This window comes from Lygodium microphyllum, chromosome 23, assembly GCF_053477565.2.
Source record: "Lygodium microphyllum isolate KBCC chromosome 23, Lygodium_microphyllum_v1.1.10, whole genome shotgun sequence".
NCBI lineage: Eukaryota > Viridiplantae > Streptophyta > Polypodiopsida > Schizaeales > Lygodiaceae > Lygodium > Lygodium microphyllum.
The window spans coordinates 24,181,551-24,201,362 of NC_141157.1; the positions used below are offsets into that span (position 1 = coordinate 24,181,551).

Genomic DNA, 19,812 nt, shown 5'->3' on the forward strand with positions numbered 1-19,812 from the left:
TCCGAGCCTAATCTATGTTACTCCCACGTGGACTTGTCAGCATCACGCGAATTTTGAAGCCAATAAACGATCAAAATTATGCAACAAGCACTTGCAACATATCAACTTATCTACACCTACTTGCCTCCCCTTAAATCAACAATTCCCAATCAAAACTCACCCTAACAAACATCATCTATCTACAATGAGAGGGAGAAAATCTTCAAACTTGGTAAAATGGCCTCTCGTGATCTAATCAAAATTGATTTCAATTTGGCAATGTATGATAGCCTTTTAGTTGGGAGGGTGTGAGTTGCATGAGGTCTAGTCCAAACCCCAAAATTGGGCAGCTTTACTACATGCTTTCCCTTCCTCCACTCAATCAACAATGGATACACCAATATTGAAAGATACACCAAGAATTTTCATTCATGAGATGCACTCTTGTAATTATTAAAACTAAGGGGCATTTTGGGAGCTTCGACCAAAAAAACAAGGGGGAGAAGTTTTTGAAATTTTCCGTGACAAAAATTGCTAGATGCAAGAGTTGATCCACCACTAAAGCTACCCTTCGGCAAGCCAAAAGGTGTCATATTTGAAAAGAGTATCCACTTCACAAGATTTGTAGCTCTAAGCCGAAGTCGGAAGATAGATTCATTTGAGTAAGGTGGCACTGTTGTCAATACTTTCAATAGTTCCCATTATATAAAATTATTTGGTCTTTAATTACTTCATAAACTATGAGTTCATAGCAATTTATGCATTACAAATATTTACTAAGCTTTAATAGGTTTGTTAAGCTTGGTTTGGATAACCATTCAAAGATCTCTATATCACCAACCACCTCGCATCCCAAACATTATTAGGCAAAACATTTAGATAGATGAGGTGATGAACAAGACATTCTTCTCTACATAGTATGTGTGCATGCATACATGTGCACGTATCATTTTACCCCCTAGCAACAAACAAAGAAGCATGTCCCATTAATATTTCTTTTGAAAAGTTAAGTTAATATTCAAGAAGAAACAAGACCTCATAGCCTTCCACAACTTTTGTGCTTCTTAGGCCATGTGCTATTCAGAAAAAACAAGAGCTTGCAACATAGGGCAAGAGAACAACTTTTGAGCATGGGTGCATGAGTTCGAGTCTCAGCTTCCGCGAAATATCAGGCTGTCCTCATCCACCGAAAGGCATTAAAAAATGTGAGAAAAAAAAATAGAAGAGCATAACAGTTAGTGAATCCAACCATGTCGTCAACCAACAATTACTTTCCCAATTTTCCAACCACTGGTGTCCATTTTTGTTCCTTTACAACTAGCACATTAATTGCTCAAAAATTGTACTCCCCAAGATCATCAGGTCGGACGAGAGCTACCAGTAGGTTATGCAGCTAATCTTCCTGCCTTCAGCTGGCCTTTCTGCAAGTCTTCCAACAAACTCTAACACAAGACTAGCATAAAACAGTCAGACTAACAGTGCTGCAAGAACACAGCTTACTGACACTTGCCGAAGAACTCCAAACAGAATGCAGCAACTGACTTCTGGGCCATGGATACCCTTGCAGATAATGTCACTCCCATATAACCTATGCAAGCTTAAAGGTACGCACATCTTTTTCAGTTTCCACTGTCCAGTAGAACATTCAACAAAAGCATTTTCTAGATCAGCAGGACTCAGAATTTTACAGTACATTGAATAAGTTTGGCAACACAACTTGGTAATCGGACCTGTAAAAATTCTTCAAGCTTGGTCAAACTTCAATCAGAATCAATGATTACCCACTTACTAACTTATTAAAATTGTATAATGTCAACAAACTCGTCTCTACAGCTTATCTTACTAGGATAATGAGTCAAAAAACCATCTCTGTACAAAGCCAACTTCAGGAAAACACAATGCATAAGAAATTTTTGAAAATCTCTGTTCATCATTTACTCTGCACACTTGTCTGCTTTGAGGTGCTTGGGTTGCTTGTTGCAGCTGACCTTTCCAGGTCTGATTTTGCTACATGAAGAACTTCTTGACTGACTTCAGATTCAGTCTCCTTCCCACTGGTTTCCCTAGCTTCTGCAGCTTTTTGACCCCAATATTCTTCTAAGGGTGGCCCAAAAATGTAGTTACCAGATATGACCCCTATGCTGCATTATAAACCATCAAGGTCAAGGGAAAAATCTCTCTCTCTCGCTCTCTCTCTCTCTCCCCCCCCCCAAAAAATGTCGTTAAATTGAATATAGTTCAGATATAGAAATGGCCACCCTAAAGATAGTTCAGATGTGCAAGTGGCCACCCCGCCAACAAACAAAAGCCATATGCATAGCTAAGAAAACAGCCTAAGATATCACCCAGCAACTAGCAGAAAAATGAACATCCTGGAGCCTGATCCTCCACAATGTCAAGTGTCAAGACCATAGAAACCATGTGGAGTGGGACAAACAATTTCCATCCATGGAGCAACCAACTCTTCAAGGAACACCTGCAAATGCCATAGAACCCACTTTCCACAACAACAATCCCCAAACCCAACCAATATGAACTGAAGCCAAATCGAACATGAAGGCATTTCTTGTTCTCTAGATATGCCAAACTCCGGTCCATCATCCATCACATAAAACCAAACAGCAGGGTTGTTCAAGCTGCAAATTGACAGTCAATGGAATCTGTCCCAAAACCTATGCATAGCTGGTGGTATGCTGATCTATTGCCCAAGTTCATCCTCACCAGACAAATCCCAACAGGGATGTTCTGGCTGCAAAATGCCATTTTTCCTAAAACCTGATGCAGCTCATAGCATGTTGATGTGCTGCTGAAGCCCAGATAAATCTGCATACCTGTCTAGCCACCAGACATGAAATTTAAAAAAAGAGATCTCATTACATGTGGCATGATAAACATATCTGCCATGTTATAGCATCAGAACATATCATCAAGGGCAAGACCCTTCAAACAAAGACTTACCTTGGTAAGGAATCTTGGAGTTCCACATTTGAAGCAACCTGTCCTGCCACTTGGTACTCTTATCCTTCCATGACCAAAACCAAAGTCTAGGATGTTGGAAAGGGCCATGACCCTTGTTGTCCTTTACTAATAACTGGTTTAACTTTATTTTTATTTTCTCATTGGTGTTAGCTGTTTGTTTTAGAACCTAGGCTTAGATGTTATTCTTCAGTCTAAAGGCTATGCTTGATCCTTGAGTCGACCCTGATCTTGTTCATCAATGGAAGGCTCATAATGCTAGTAGCTACTGTGAATGTCAAGGTTAATACCTGAGTTTCACTCTCAATCACAACACTTTCCCCTAGGATCTAGTCATAGTTGTCAATCTTATTAATTGCTATGCACCAAGAGATTAAGGAAGGGGATGATCTGAAAATTAAGTTGGACATATATATGCTTACTTGCTGAGTTTGCCACCATTGACTTATTGGAAAATGATAGCCAACTATGGAGAAGAGAAAAGAGAGACAATGAGAGTGTGCTGAAGCAAAAGAGTAGAGCGTACTTGCTGAACTGAAAGAATGAGAATGAAAGGTACAAGATAGGTCTAAGATAGACCTAGCTCTAACTCAACTAGAGTTAATTGACTCTAACTCTAACTCTAAGAGTGGTGTCACAACTTATAACTTTAGTTGTGTTCACACTAAGAACTGAAAAAGACCTAAAGACTATAACACTAGTAATTGCCCATAGAATTGGCAAATTCTAACACCCCCCTGTAGTGCCAATGTGATAAAGTACAAGAATGATCAATCACTAAAGGGTAGCAAGTTTAAGGACTTGCGAAAAGCCTTATACTTCTCATGAGGTAGTGCCTTCATGAAAATGTTTGCAACATTTTTCTGTGTAGAAACATACATGAAGCTGATCTCTCCTGCATAGCATCTCTCTTTGACATAATGGTAATGCACCTCAATATGTTTCGTGTGAGCATGAAACATAGGATTTCGTGCCACTGCCATAGCACTCTTAACTGTCAAAAAGAATGGGTGTATGACCCTCCAATGGTAAATGTAGATCAGCCACAACAATTTGTGCAATCATACACATTCCACTGTTGCCATAAACGCTGCCCTCTACTCAACCTCACACGACGAGGTAGCCATTGTAGACTGTTTCTTGCTTAGCCATGAAATGCAAAAACGGCCCAAAAAGAAATAGTGTCCACTAGTAGACTTCCTAGTGTTTGCATCTCCAGCCCAAATGAATCACTGTAAGCCTGTAATTGCAAGTCCCCCCCCCCCCCCGGGAAATAATAATGCATGTGATTGAGTACCTTGCAAGTATCTGAAGATCCACTTAAAAACTTGCTAACGTATAGTCCATGGGCTATGCATATACAAGCTCGCCTGAGATACTGCATACTAAATGTCAAGGCGTATGTTGCAAAGATAAATAAGACAGCCAACAGCTTGGCTGTAAATTGCAACATCAAATATCTCTTCACCATCATGCATAGACAGCTTTAAGCATCGCTCAATAAGAGTGCACATAGGTTTGCAATCTTGCATATTAAACCTATGTAACAGCTTATCCATATACTGTGACTATGACATGATGATACCATGTTGATTTCGGGTGAAATGAATCCCCAAATAATAGTATAGATAGCCTATATCTAACATAGCAAATGCATGTTTTAATTCAGCCTTGAAATCTGCAATTTTTGCTTCTGAAGATCCAGTGAGCAACATGTCATCTACATAAAGAATGATAATCAACAAGTCCCCCTCTTCATTCTTCATGTGTAGAGTAGGAGCAATTGGACTGTTTTTGAACCCTTTGCTGGTCAAATATGCATCAATTTTAGAGTACCATGCACAAGGAGCTTGTTTGACATAAAGAGCTTTGTTTAGCTTGCATGCCATGTGCTCTTTCCCCTTAACCACAAACCCTGGAGGTTGTAACACATAAACATCCTCGTGTAAATCCCCATTCAAGAATGTTGTCTTAATGTCCAATTGATATACCTTCCAACCACAATTTGCAGCCATAGCAAGGACACATCTCACCGTACTCATACAGGATGTAGGAGCAAAAGTCTCTTCGTAATCTGTGCCCTTCTTCTGTGCATATCCTTTTGCTACCAACCATGCTTTGTACCTATCAATAGTACCATCAACCTTGCGTTTGAGTTTAAAAACCCATTTTGTGCCAATGGCCTTCTTGCCAAGTGGTAAATCCACAAGATCCCATATAGAGTTAGTGGCAATAGAGTTTAATTCATCCTACATGGCCTGCATCCAATATACATCTTGATGAGCTTCATCCAAGGAAGTAGGCTCATCATCATACATGCTCATCACAATCATCTACTTCTATAAAATCAATCAAATGGGCTCCCCTTGCATCATGTGCTGCTATTTACAATGGGCATGGACTCCAAAGAATGTGGCAACAGACCCTCAAAGACATCACCAATGTCATGGGTGGCTGGTATTTGAAACTGATCGTGTGAAAATGTAACATTTTCAGCAAATATGACATCCCTATTGACAAAAACTTTCTTTGTGCATAGTCATAGAAGCGATAGCCCTTGCTTTCAAAACTGTAGCCAATAAATATGCATTTTACAACCTTGTCATCAAGCTTCCCAAGAAGCTCTTTCGGAACATGTGCATAGGCTATGCAACCAAACACTCGAAAGTAGCTAACCTTGGGTTTCTTATCATGCCAAGCTTCAAACGGGGTGACCATCTTTAGTGCCTTAGTGGATGCACAATTCAACACATTATTTGTACACTAAAAGCCTTCTAACCGAAATTTAAGAGGCAACGCCCTGCTTATGAGCATACATCGAGTCATCTCCATAAGAGTACAATTCTTCCCCTTTCAACAACAACATTCTATCGAGGAGTCATTCTAACAGTGGCTTAATGCGTAATGCCATGATCAAGCAAATATGTCTCAAAAGCACGAGACATATACTCCCCCCTCTATCCATGCGAAGTGTTTGCACTTTCAAGCCAATTCCAACCTGAAGCTTTGCAACAAGATGTTTAAAATGCATAAACGCATCAAATTTAAAAATAAGCTGCAATTTCCAGACAGCACACACTACATCATCCTTTTTTAAGGCAAATCTACGCATCTTGCCCAAAATACATCCCTCGCATACATGAGAAAGTGAAGTCTCCACTGGAGAAAATGCACCTACCATATGATACCTCTGAAGGGTCATCAAACTCCCAAAACTCATATCTCCATAGCAAGCATGCCATAGCTCCACATTCTGCATAGTGGGCGATAGTAGTGACTGCCAAAGCATCATGAGATTGTGCACCATAGGTATCCAACAAAAACAAACCCTTATACAAGGTCCCAAACAACCTAAGTGCATAATCCATCTCCCTGTCTTTGACAATTGCATTTGTCATCCTCCAAGATGACCTCAAAGCCATGCCTGTTAAAAGCAGAGATAGACAACAAGTTCTTTGTAATGCCAGGCACAAATAAAACATCTAGAAGCATGAAATCAAAACCATCTACAATAGTAATAGTGACTATCCAAATGCCACAAGCCATAACTACTGTTGTTAGCACATGTAACAGGCTTCCCAACAAGGGCTAAATGCAAAGAGAAAAACAAACACTTTCTAGAAGTGATGTGCTTTGAAGCTCCACTATCAAGAATCATAACTGCAAGTCAGAAATACATATTCCTCCTCCACAAAGTTGGCCAAAGCATCACCATCAATAGATTCGTTGGCCGATGTCTCTTGAACAACCAAACCGGTGTTAGAGATTGTCATCCTCTAGACAAGCATTTTCCTCAGTTAGCCTGTGTATATATGTATTTTTCCAACCAAGCAATCATTCGAGAGTGTTTTGGGTGTGCGGAGCAGGTTTACCATCTGCTAGTGCCATGTCAACAATGCCACATCATCAGCCAAATAGGTAGGGTGCAGTAGGACTGCCACATGACAGTCCAATCGAACAGTGCAGTACAATCGACCAATTTGCAGTAGTCTTTAATGCAGCCAACCTAACAATTATTTTTGTATTTCAACAGGCTATAAATAGCCTGACACCAACACACTATCCTACACTTGCAGTTGCAGATTTCAAGGCAGAGATCGGGCAGATTGCAACAAACTTCGAGGTGTCCAACAAGGAGACATTGACGAGGTCGAGATACACAAACATACGGACTGCACCCATGTACTTATCTGCATTCCTTTGTATTCAGCATACTTCATATAGCAGATCTTCTTCTTTTGTCTCTTTCTCTCTCTCTCCTCTCTATGTTCCCCCTACTCTCTCAATCTTGGTCCCACGCTTCCACATTGTTATACTCTAACATGGTATCAAAGCAGTGAAGATGGCCTAACTAAGTGAAGAGCCCATTTGAAGAGGAGATTTCAGCGCAACACAAGGCCGCGTTTCCAACATTCAAGGGCGAGCAGAAGGGCTGCACATTGGAACAAGGATGAAGTGAGCGTGGGCATGCAAGAAAGGCGCAAAGTTGGTGAAGTTGCTGCTGTTTATTGCTGTTCCAAGAGGAGGAAGGCTGAGTTTTTGGCCTTCAAGTGCAGATTTTACCTTTTCATTGCCTCCGCCTGGTGAAGAAGGATCAGGATGAGCGAACCACAGTCCTAGCCGGCTGTCTTTTCACAGTTAGAGGGAGCTGTTTTTTGTGTTTTATGCAAGCATTGTAGATGAAGATGTCTTTTGAGGCCAATACTGAGTTTCCTGCGATTATGGACTGAAAGGTACCCCTCCTACCAGCTCTTCCATCCAATCAAAAGCTGGATGGCGAGAACTATTGCATCTGGCGGGCACATTGGGATAAACTCAATGCTCACATTCGCTCATTTTTATTTCTCTCATGTACTACAACTATTATCTCTCATATTGAGCATTTGATGGTGGCCCAAAAGATATGGCCGGAGTTGGATTAGATGTACAAACGGATGACCGTCATAAAGCCAGTTTCTTTGGAAGTGCAAATGTAGACCATGAGTATCAACAAGTCATCTTCCATGCGGAAAAGTATCAACAAGCTAAGGCAACTTCAAATGCAGGTTCAAAATGCAAGGAAGGTGATCACTTCTAAAGACATGGCGATAACTCTCCTTTGACAATTACTGCCCCGCTTCAATGGTTTTTATTCCGCCTTGATTGCTTCAGGGCAGTCTGAGACTCTTCGGTGGGAAGAGTTGGTTCCTATGGTCTCTCACCAAGAGGAGCAACTGAAAGGAACCAATGCTTCGAAATCTGAGGCCTTGGTTAGTCAATCCTCTCAAAAGAAGGGAAAGGACTAAAAGGAGGACAAAACTAAGAAGGACAAAGACAAGGAGTCTACTTGTCACATTTGTGACAAAATAGGTCACTGCAAGAAGAATTGCCCCAACAAGGAGGAGGAGAAATCTTCAAAGGATTCCAGAGCGGTGGCTGCTCCCTCATCAACTGCTTTCCTCCATTTGGAGGTGGTTGAGGATTCGCTCCTGACAGCTTCTGATGTTGCGTTGACGGCCCCATACACTCGAGAGTGAATTGTTGATAATGGTGCCTCCCGGCACATAACTCCTTCAACAAGTGTTGCTCATTTGCACCCTTCACATGGCCAAATTCTCATTGGTGATAGTTCTGTTAGAGTGCAACAATGCAGAAGAGTAGGATAAAGACTAAGAGAGAGTGAACACAGAGAGAAGAGAGAGAAAAGGAGACTGTAAACGCAGAAAATCTACAGTGTAGTATGTTGTATAAGAGTGCAGATGTATACACAATGGCAGAGAAAATATCTGCGTGTGTCTCCGACTTGATGACCTTGATCTCCGTCACCCCGAGCACAGTCTGTCTCAGCCAACAGATCTCAAGATCAGAATCTGAATAATGAATCAACAATGTGCTGGAGGACTGCTATATAAAGTAGAAAGAAAAGGCATAAAAATGACCAAGTCGGTCGGCTGCATTAAATGCAGCCGACTGCAATAAAATAATTCCAAATAACTATCTAACTGCACTGCCCGACTGCAGGCTGCCACATGGCACCTGCGCAGACTGCTGATGTGGCTGTTGACGTAGCACTGTACGGCCTGCTGTTGACGTGTCCTCTGCCGTATGTTATACACTGTTGAATCAAACCCTAATTGTGCAAAAACCCTAGCACAACCTGTCCAGGGGATGACTCTACCTCTAACACCCCCGCTCAAATCCTGGACGAGACATCAAACTAAGGGATCTGGAATGCTGCCGAAGAATAGCCTGGGGAAGCGCATTCGTGAACAAATCTGCAATATTATCCTCCATCTTGCAGTACTCCACATCAATGGTCCCATCCAGAAGCTGCTTCTAAATGAAGTGATATTGGATCTCAATGTGCTTTGTCCGGGCATGGAATACAGGATTCCGCACCAAGGCAATGCAACTCTCATTGTCGCACCGCAAAAGAGAAGGACGAGTTTGGGGGCAACCAAGCTACTCCAACAATCTCCGAAGCCACACAACCTCACACGTGGTGGAAGACGCAGCCCAATACTCCGCCTCTGTAGAAGAAAGGGCTACTGTGGGCTGCTTCTGGCTACTCCAAGAGATAACACCTGTACCCAAGGTAAAACAGTAACCTGTAGTAGACCTCCGATGGTCCACATCGCTAGCCCAATCCGAGTCACTCCAACCTGCAAGAACAAGAGCGGAAGCATCTGTACCTGCTGGATAAGAAATCCCTAAGTCAGAGGTCCCCCTCAAATACTGAAGAATCCTTACGGCAGCCTACCAATACACCTGTTTGGGTTCACTCATAAACCCCGCCAAAAGACCCACAGTAAAACAAAGGTCAACACGAGTGTTAAGAAGCCAAATCAAGGACCCAATCAACTAACGGTAACGAGAAGCATCCATCACAGGAGAATCTGAGTGTGAAGTGGCCTTCCAGTTCGGATCCATCAGAGTAGTAATGGGCCGACAAGTCTCCATCTCAAAAGTCACCAAGAGCTCTTGAATGCACCTTTGCTGAGAGATGAAAATCCCCCTCTGAGACTGATAAATCTCGTGACCCAAGAAGATATGAAGAAGCCCCAAATCCGTCATCTCAAACGTCTGATGTAAAGTTGTCTTGGTCTCTCGGACCTTCTGTGCATGATCCCCTGTCAAAATCAAATCATCAGCATACAACACAAACAACACGCAACCAACCGCGTAAGTGTGCACATAAAGTTGCAGATCGGCCTTGGAGCACCCATATCCCAACTTCAACTGAAGAAGCGAGTTGATCTTCTCATTCCATGCATGCAGAGCCTGCTTGAGGCCGTACAAGGCCTTCTTCAACCTGTAAACTTTTCCATCCAAGGATCCAAAGCCAGGAGGCTGCTCAACATAGATCTCCTCCTGCAAGTCACCATTCAGGAAGGCCAACTTCACATCCAACTGATAGACAGGCCATCTCCTATGGCCAACCAAGGCAAAAACAGCTCGAATAGTCACCATACGAGTAGTGGGGGCAAAAGTATCATGGAAAGCAATGCTCGGGCGCTGAGCAAAACCTTTAGCAACAAGGCAAGCCTTGTGCTTGTCCAAAGAAACATCGCTAAGGTACAAGCAAGCCTTGTGCTTGTCCAAAGAAACATCGCTAAGGTACTTGGTCTTGAAGACCCACTTGACGCCAATCACCTTCTTGTGAGAGGGACAAGGCACAAGAGACCAAGTGCCATTCCTCTCAATAGCCTCCAACTCGGCTTCCATAGCATTCCGCCAATGATCAGACTGCAAAGCCTCCTTCACTGAAGTGGCTCACGATCCTGCATAACACGGGTCATCAAACAATAGTTAGAGCAAACAAGCTCCATAGAATATCCCTGAGCCCTCCGCAACCTCCGAGGTCCATCCTACGGTTCCCACTCCTCAAGGACCCCCTCGATCCTTGAAACTCCGAGTGTGTCACAGGCCCAACGAGGAGGAGGACGAACCTCTCCCCGTCGCTTTCCATCTGCTGAAGACTCGGGTACATCCACTGGTGGAAGCTCCTCGGGGGTGACCAGTGAAAGGGAAGACTCTAAATCAGAATAAGAAGCTCCATCAAGAGGCTCTGGCTCCAAAGGACCTGTCTCAAGAATCCAACTCTCCCTTGGATCTTCAAGGACAGGGTGCTTCTCACCCCCTCCTATGGTCGGAACTTCCACGAACCGCACATCTCGGCTCGTGTAGACATTCCACTTGACGAGATCAAACAGACGATAACCTTGGGACTAGGAGCTGTAGCCAACAAAAACCTGTCGTCGGGAAGCCGCCTCAAACTTGTCACGCTGTGTCTTTAGGATGTGCACATAGGCGTCACACCCAAAGATCCTGAAATAAGAGACATCGGGTTTCGTCCCAAAGTAAGCCTCAAAAGGTGTCATCTTAGCAACGGCCAAAGTGGGAGATCGATTGAGGATGTTACCTGCAGGAGCCACTGCCTCGGCCCACAAAAATTGAGGTGTCTGTTGGTGCTCCATCATGGTGCGCGCCATCTCGATCACACTTCTCTTCCCCTTCAGGGACTCGGTCCTCATCGGGCCACAAAGATCCGTAGATACAAGCTCCATGGGTGAAGTAGACCACCTCGAAGCTTTGTTGGGAATCACATCCCGATGCAATTTCCCACGAATGCACGAGACACATGGCTAATGACTCACCACTATATCCGGCAAACCTTGGGCAAACGATCCTCGTGATGCCTTCCGAAGGTACTCATAGTTCAAGTGGCCAAACCGAGCATATCATAGCTCGAACTGTGTCTGAGAGGTAAGAGCTGTAGAAGACTTCAATTTGTAGATGCCATCCTCCTCATACCCTGTAGAGAGAACCTTCCTCGATCCACAATCAAGAACTCAAACAGTATCACTGTCAAACTTCACCAAGAGGCCAAGAGCACAAATCTTATGGACCGAAAGCAAATGATACCCCAAGCCTGGCACATGCAGCACCTCGCAAGTATAGGTACCACCACATCCATCTGGAATAAGTTGCATCTCACCCCACGCAGCAATAGACACAGAAGAGCTGTCTCCAATGAGAATCTGCCCACATGAAGGTCACAAATGGACAACACCATCGAAAGGAATCATGTGCCGTAAGGCACCACTGTCTACAATCCACTCTCGAGCCTGGGGAGCTGTCATCGCAGCATCAGAAGTCTTCGGTGTAGAGTTCTCAATGACTGCTAAGTGTAGAAAAGCAACTGATGAGGGTGCATCCACCGCTCTAGAATCCTTCGTGTCCTTCTTCTTGGTATCCTTCTTGTTTTTGTCGGGGCAATCCTTCTTCCAATGACCGGTCTTACCACAAATATGGCAAGTCAATTCCTTCTCCTTATCCTTCTTGGATTTGTTATCCTCCTTCTTTTGGTCCTTCCCCTTCTTCTGAGAGGCTTGACCAACCAATGCCTCCGATTTGGAAGCATTCTGTCCCTTCAACTATTCCTCTAGTCCAAGACCATAGGAACCAACTCTTCCCACCGAAAAGTCAACTCCCACCCTGAAGCAATAAGGACGGAATAAAAAGTACCGAATCATGGTGGCAACTGGGACAGTAAAGTGATCGCCATGTCTTTGGAGGAAATAGACTTTCCCGCATTTTGAACTTGCATCTGAAGCTGCCGAAGCTTATTGATGTGTTCCCGAAGCGAAGAAGACTTATTCACAAACAAGGTCCGCATCTGCACTTCCAAAGAAGCCCTTTTCATCAAGGTCATCCGATTGTACATTTGGTCGAGCTTCAACTATATCTCTCGAGCCACCAACAAGTGCTCAATGTGAGCTATCAAGACTATAGTGCAAGACAGAAAAAGAAAAGAACAAATCCTGGCATTCAGTTTGTCCCAATGAGACCCGGCCTTGGTCAACTCTGCATGAGCACTGGAAGAGAGTTTGGACTCATCTAGCACCGAGGGCCGATTGATCTCCTCCAACACAAGCTCCTCCAAATCATAAGACTCCAGAATGGCGAACATCATCACCCGCCAGATGCGGTAATTGTCACCATTAAGCTTCTAATCCGATGGAAGAGCCGGTAGGACAGACACCTTCCTATCCATAATTGCCTAGAACTCCAAATCAGCCTCTGAAGACATGTTTACCTGCAATGCTTGCACAAACGCAAAAGCAGCCCCTCTGACTGTGTAAACGCAGCTTGGTAGGGCTGTTTCTATCTCTACCCGTACCTTCTTCACCCACCGGAGGCGATGAAAAGGTAAAATCTGCAATGGAAGACCTAAAACGCAACCTTCCTCCCCTTCAAACAGCAACGACCTGCAGCAAATTCACCGATTGGACTCCTTTCTCGCACGCCCACGCTCGCTTCAGCCTTGATCCGATGCACAGCCCTCCCGCTCGCCTTGAATCCTGGAAACGCAGCCTTGTGTCGCGCTGAAATCTCCTCTTCAAAAAGGTTCAGCCCTCAGTCAGTCCATCTTCACCGCTCTGATACCATGTCAGAGTGCAGCAATGCAGAAGCATAGAACAAAGACTAAGAGAGAGCGAACACACAGAGAAGAGAGAGAAAAGTAGATAGTGTAAACGCAGAAAATCTGCAGTGTAGTATACTATATAAGAGTGCGGAAATATACACGGGAGCAAAGGAAATATCTGCGTGTGTCTCCGACTTGATGACCTCGATCTCTGTCAGCCCGAGCACAATCTGTCTTAGCCAACAGATCTCAAGATCAAAATCTAAATAATGAATCAACAATGTGCTAGAGGATTGCTAGAAAAGGCATAAAATTGACTAGGTCGGCTGCATTAAATGCAGTCGACTGCAATAAAATAATGCCAAATAACTGTCCGATTGCACTGCCCGATTGCACGCTGCCACGTGGCACCTGCGCAGGCTGCTGACATGGCACTGTATTGCCTGCTATTGACGTGCCCTCTGCCACATGCTGTACACTGTTGAATCAAACCCTAACTGTGCAGAAACCCTAACACAACCTGTCCAGGGGATGACTCTACCTCTAACAAGTTCGTCTATTCCTATACAAGGACGGGGCAACATGCATCTTATTTCAGATGGACGTGGTGGTGCCCATACATTTGACGTACTTTACGTGCCGACTTTGGGGTATCATCTTCTTTTGGTGCACAAGATTTATGCCGTCGGCCTTTTGGTCAAATTTGATGTGGATTTCTTTTCGGATTCTTGATGGAGGATCGAGACATGTTCTGTTGGGAATAAAGGACCATCGTGCCATTTATATGTACACGGATGTGAACACACCCTTACCACATTTGTACTTTCATATATATCTATCTAAAACCTAGAGGTACACTCGTCATTGTACCCAAGAACATCGTGCAACTCTCTACTCTGCACTCTGTGTGTGTGTGTGTGTGTGTGTGTGTGTGTGTGTGTGTTATCCGTCACGTTCACTCTCAGCTCCGCGTCAAGCTCTAACAAACCGGATATCAAAGCTATGGTTAAGATGTTCGCACTTATCAGAGTCCATGCAAGTCAGCTTGTCATTGTTCTTCCACATTTTCAGTCAGGCGACAGTTCCAAGTCGCGAGCAAGTCAAAATATCATTCATGCAATCAGGCAAGCGTGAAAGACAAGTCGCAGGTAAGCTCGTGTGCAAGAGAGGCAGTCGATAGATTCAATGCAAACGAACAATGCTGACGGAACACGTTGCAGGGACACGGCGGACTGGATTCGACGAGCTGCACACAAGTCAAAACAACAGGCGCAAGTCACGCGAGCAGGTGACAGGTTGCATGCAAGTCAAAACGTCATTTTTCAGTCAAGCGCAGGTCACTCGAGCAGGCGACGGGCTGCATTTTTTTTCTTTTGCAAAATTTTCTAATTTTTCAAAGGTTCCCTACAAGCAAGCCCTTTGCTCACTGACGAGCGTTCGTGCGTGTAAGCCTAGTTCAGAGTTTTGGGCAGATTTGTACAAAAAATTTGGGGACTTGTCCAAATTTGATACGAGCAACACACAACAGTGATATTTGTCTCAAAAATTGCAGAAATTTGTGACATTTTGTCTCCGAGTTTTGGGGCTTTTCATGTACATGCAAGATTTAGGCTGAAATTTATCCAATTTCTTAACATTGATACACATTGGACGCCGTGCAATTTGGGGCTTTTGCTATTTGGGCAAAATTTGTGCATCGTTTGGTTATTTTATGTACATGCCGGTTTAATTCCATGCAATTTGGACATATAGCACTTGGAAGAATTTGGGGGTTTTGCTGAAATTGCTCTATTTTGGCAAAATTGGTCTATTCTATGCATATCAGAGACAATGCAAATGTATGGTTGATGCTTTGAGCACAAAAAAATTTGGGGCTTTTGACCGTGCGTGTCAAATTTTGTGCTCGTGGGTGCATGTACAACAAAAATTGCTGCTAAAATTTGGGACTTCTCATGTAATGTGATGTATTTGTCCTTAGAACAACTGTAATCAGTTGTGGAGTGTTGTAGCACAAGGTTTAGTGCTTCTGAAGATTTATTTGCATATCTAAAATTTCTACTTTTACATGGTCATTTATTGTTGGTTGATACTTGTTTGTACCTTGGTCACTTGTGTGACAGTTTGGGCTTGCATTTGCTCAAATTTTTTTGTCACATTTGGACTAAAAATCGTGGCTGGCAGCAATGACAACAGTCATATCGTGCACATTAAGAAGCTTGAAGGAGCACATAACTTTGCAGTCTGACAAAAACAGTGCTATAATATCCTGTCGCAAAAGAAGCAAGCAAGGCCGATTAAGACCAAAGGGACAAAACCCGCAAATATGGAACAGGAAGATTAGGAAGAGTTAAATGAGCTTGCATGCTCAACCATCAAGCTATCGATTTCTGATGCCTTGTTGTTTAACATTGAAGGTTTGGATTCAGCCTGTGCTAATTGGACTCGACTGGAAGAAATGTATGCCCAAAAGAGTGCCACAAGCGAAGTTTACTGGTTGAAAAAGCTTATGGATTTACGTATGAAAGAAGGTATAGCAATGTCTCCTCACTTGAGTGAGTTTAACTCCATTTTCAGCCTGCTAGTTGCCTTGGAGTTCAAGATTGATGAACAATTTAAGGCTATGTTCTTGCTTTGCACTCTGCCAAAGAGTTGGGATACATTCAGGACTGCTATGAGCAATTCTAATGCAATGCTTTTGTATGCTAATGTAAAGAGTGCTCTACTCATGGAAGAAATGAATCGGCAGAATAATGCATCCAGTAAGTCTTCCGGTGCTTTGCATACTAGGGGCAAATCACAACAAAAAGGCACATTTGATAGCAAGGGACGCAATAAATCACGTAGTACGGATGTTGAATGCCATCATTGTGGCAAGAAGGGTCACTTTAAACGTGACTGCTACAAATGGAAGAAAGAGAAAGGAAAGAGCAAGAAGACAGATGATAGCAAGGAAGAGATGAAAGAGAGTCAGCTTAAGAAAAGTAGTGTCAAAATTGAAAAGGTAAATGTAGTCACTCATGACAGTGACAGTAGAAATAACATACTCTTTGTCTCTTCACACTTTAGTACACATGCTTTACTTGCAGATACGGATGATGATATGCACACTTGGATTCTAGATTTAGGTGCTTCCTTTCATGTCACCCCTCATCGTGAGTGGTTTTCTGACTATACAGAGGGTCGACATGGTGTTGTCCATCTTGGGAACAACTATGCATGTGACATTGCAGGTATTGGCAGTGTGCAGTTGCAGTTTCAGCATGGTTGTCTTCACACTTCAGCATGTACAGCATGTACCTCAACTCAAGAAGAGCTTGATTAGCACAAGACAACTAGATGACGATGGATTTCATACCACCTTTGGTGATGGAAAATGGAAAATCAGTAAGGAATCTAAAGTGATTACCAAAGGTTGTAAAAGTGATACCTTGTATCCTCTCCATGTATCTAGTGTGTGTGACCATGTTGTTGCCGTGACCGAGCAGCCAAGTGTTTCTTTGTGGCATGGCCGGTTGGAACACATGAGTCAAATTGGAATGAAAGTGCTTTCTCTTTTGGGTTACTTGCCTCTTCGTTATGCTGATTTTGAGCATTGTGATCATTGCATTTAGACATCTCATAAGAAGTCTCTTTCGTTGAAATCTTCTCCTCTAGAGTTAGTACACTCCAATGTATGTTAGATGCCAAGGTTATCTTTAGGGAGAAATAAATACTGTCACCTTTGTCGATGATGCTACATGGAAGATATGGGTTTACCCTCTTCGTAGCAAGGACGAAGTGCTTGACAAGTTTCAAAAATTCTTGGCATTGATTGAAAATCAAACTAATAAGACACTTAAGTGTCTTCGCTCTGACAATGGTGGGGAATACGTGTCCAAGGCCTTTCAAGCATCTTGTGACAACAAAGGGATAAAGAGGTAGCTCACTGTCCCCCATAATCCACCCCAAAATTGTGTCACAAAGCGTATAAATCGAACCATTCAAGACAAGGTCCGTAAAATGTTGTCACATGCTAGTTTACCTCATGGTTTTTGGGTAGAGGCTTTTATAACAGTCGTACACTTGATTAATCGGTCACCAAACAGGTCTTTGGAGGGGGGAAGTTTCCGAAGAAGCGTGGTCAGGCAAGCCATCTTTGTATGCACACTTGAAAGTGCTTGGCAATGAGGCTGTTGTACACATTCGTAAAGAAGAACACAGCAAACTTGAGTCAAAGTCCTGTAAATGCATTTTCCAAGGATATGGTGACGAGGGTGAAATAGGATATAGATTATGGGATCCCGAGAAAAGAAAAGTAGTACGCAACAATGATGTTATCTTCCGGGAAGATCGCATGCATAAACAGCCCGAAAAGATTGAGGTGGTCCCGAGGGTTGTATTCCAGGAAGAAATACCTTTTGGACAACAAAGAATGTCGGCTGTACAACAGCAATTACCTGTCGTAAATGAACTTACAAATGCAGAAAATAATACTGGAAATGATCGGCTAGCCATTGCCCATAATGATGAGCCACTAGATGTGCAAGAACAACCAGGACAACAAGCTGTTAATGCTGATTTACAGGATGAAATGCCAGGACAGCAAGCTGAAAATGGAAATTTGTAGGCTCAACAGCCAACAAACAATGATCATTGGGTTAGGAGATCGTCTAGGGCCACTAGACAACCTGATAGATTCGTTCCTAGTGCAAACAATGTGGCTAATTATGTCATGTTGACAGACTATGGTGAACCGTCTTGCTTCAAGGAAGCAATGGACAGACAGGACAGCAAGAAATGGTATAAAGTCATGTTGTCAGAGATGGAATCTCTTAAGAAAAATAGCACTTGGGATTGCCTAAAGGGCAAAAAACCCTTCCATGCAAATGGGTTTACAAGATGAAGTTCAATTCTGGTTCCTCGCCAAAGTACAAAGCAAGATTGGTTGCGAAGGGGCACAAGCAAGAACATGGAGTTGACTTTGATGAGATCTTCTCTCCTATAGTCAAGATGACTACATTGAGAACCATTTTGGACTTGGTTGCAACTGAAGATATGGAGCTCATACAAATGGATGTAAAGACTGCATTTTTACATGGTGATCTGCATGAAGACAAATATATACAGCAGCCTGAAGGGTTTGTGGCAAAAGGGAAAGAGAAGATGGTATGTAAACTCAAAAGAAGTTTGTATGGCTTGAAACAAGCACCAAGAGAATGGTATCATAAGTTTAATACATCTATGTAGTCTCCAGGTTTTCATAAAAGTAAAGTGGATCACTGCTTGTACACCAAGAAGGCAGCAGATGATAGCCTAATTATCTTGGTTCTGTGTGTAGATGACATGTTGATTGTTGGCAAGGATACTCATGCCTTGGACTCACTGAAGTAAAGTCTTCATGGTAGCTTTGACATAAAGGATCTTGGTGATGCAAATCACATTCTTGGCATGCGAATACTCAGAGATAGGTCAAAAGGATTACTCTATCTATCTCAGCAGGAGTATATCTCCAAGATTTTGCAACGTTTCAATATGGAGGGGGGGGAAGACAATTGGGGTTTCATTGCCTCCAATTGTGAAACTCGGTGCAAAGGACAACCCTACATCTAATGATGAGAAGACTGAAATGGCCAAGATACCATACACTTCAATTGTTGGCAGTTTGCTGTATGCTATGGTTGCTACACATCCTGGCATTGCCTTTGCAGTGGGAGTGGTTAGCAAATACATGGTAAACCCTGGTAAAAAAGCATTAGGAAGCAGTGAAAGGTATTTTGAGATACCTCAAAGGCACAAAGGATTTGTGCATTTGCTTTGGAAAGCAAAAGGCATTTGTCGTTGGCTTTACGGATGCAGACTATGCTAGTCATGCGAACTGCAGAAAGTTCACTTCTGGGTATGTGTTTACCTTCACAGGAGGAGCAGTCTCTTGGATCTCCAAGCTACAAAAGTGTGTTGCATTGTCTACTACAAAGGCAGAGTATGTGGCTGCCACTGAGGCATGCAAGGAGGCTTTATGGCTTTCACGTCTGGTGGGAGAGCCTGGCATTACAGAGTTACCTGTTCTCCATTGTGATAGTCAGAGTGCTATCATGCTAGAACGGAATCCCGTCTTTCATACAAAGACGAAGTACATACAAGTGAAGTATCACTTTATTAGAGATGTACTTGACAGCAAGAGCATTGAGCTTGTCAAAGTGCATACAGATGATAATCCTGCACATCTTCTCACGAAGGGTCTTCCAACAAAGCGGTTTGCTCATTACCGACAGATGATGGGAGTTGGATAGGTATATGTATTTCAGCTTTGTACATACCTAGACTTAGCTAATTCTTTTCTCCTCTTAAGGCACATTGCCTTTAGGTGGGAGGTTGTTGGGAATAAAGGGCCATCGTGCCTTTTATATGTGCACAGGTGTGAACATAACCTTAGCGCATTTGTACTTTCATATATATCTATCTAAAACCTA

General features: G+C 43.1%; 1 protein-coding gene across 4 annotated transcripts in view; it reads right to left on the bottom strand.

The window, feature by feature from the left end:
- Positions 1-949: 949 nt before the first annotated feature.
- LOC148015975 (uncharacterized) overlaps positions 950-19,812 on the bottom strand; it is a 34,676-nt gene continuing 15,813 nt past the window's right edge. The window contains exons 4-5 of one of the 4 annotated variants that reach the window (XM_087664021.1): positions 1,968-2,120; positions 950-1,608 (exon numbers count right to left, since the gene is read on the bottom strand). In XM_087664021.1, coding sequence (XP_087520147.1) covers positions 1,599-1,608; positions 1,968-2,120 — 163 coding nt within the window. In that variant the 3' untranslated portion in view covers positions 950-1,598. Of the gene's footprint in view, positions 2,121-19,812 lie in introns of all 4 variants that reach the window. The other 3 variants (XM_087664019.1, XM_087664020.1, XM_087664022.1) reach the window with 3 other exon arrangements.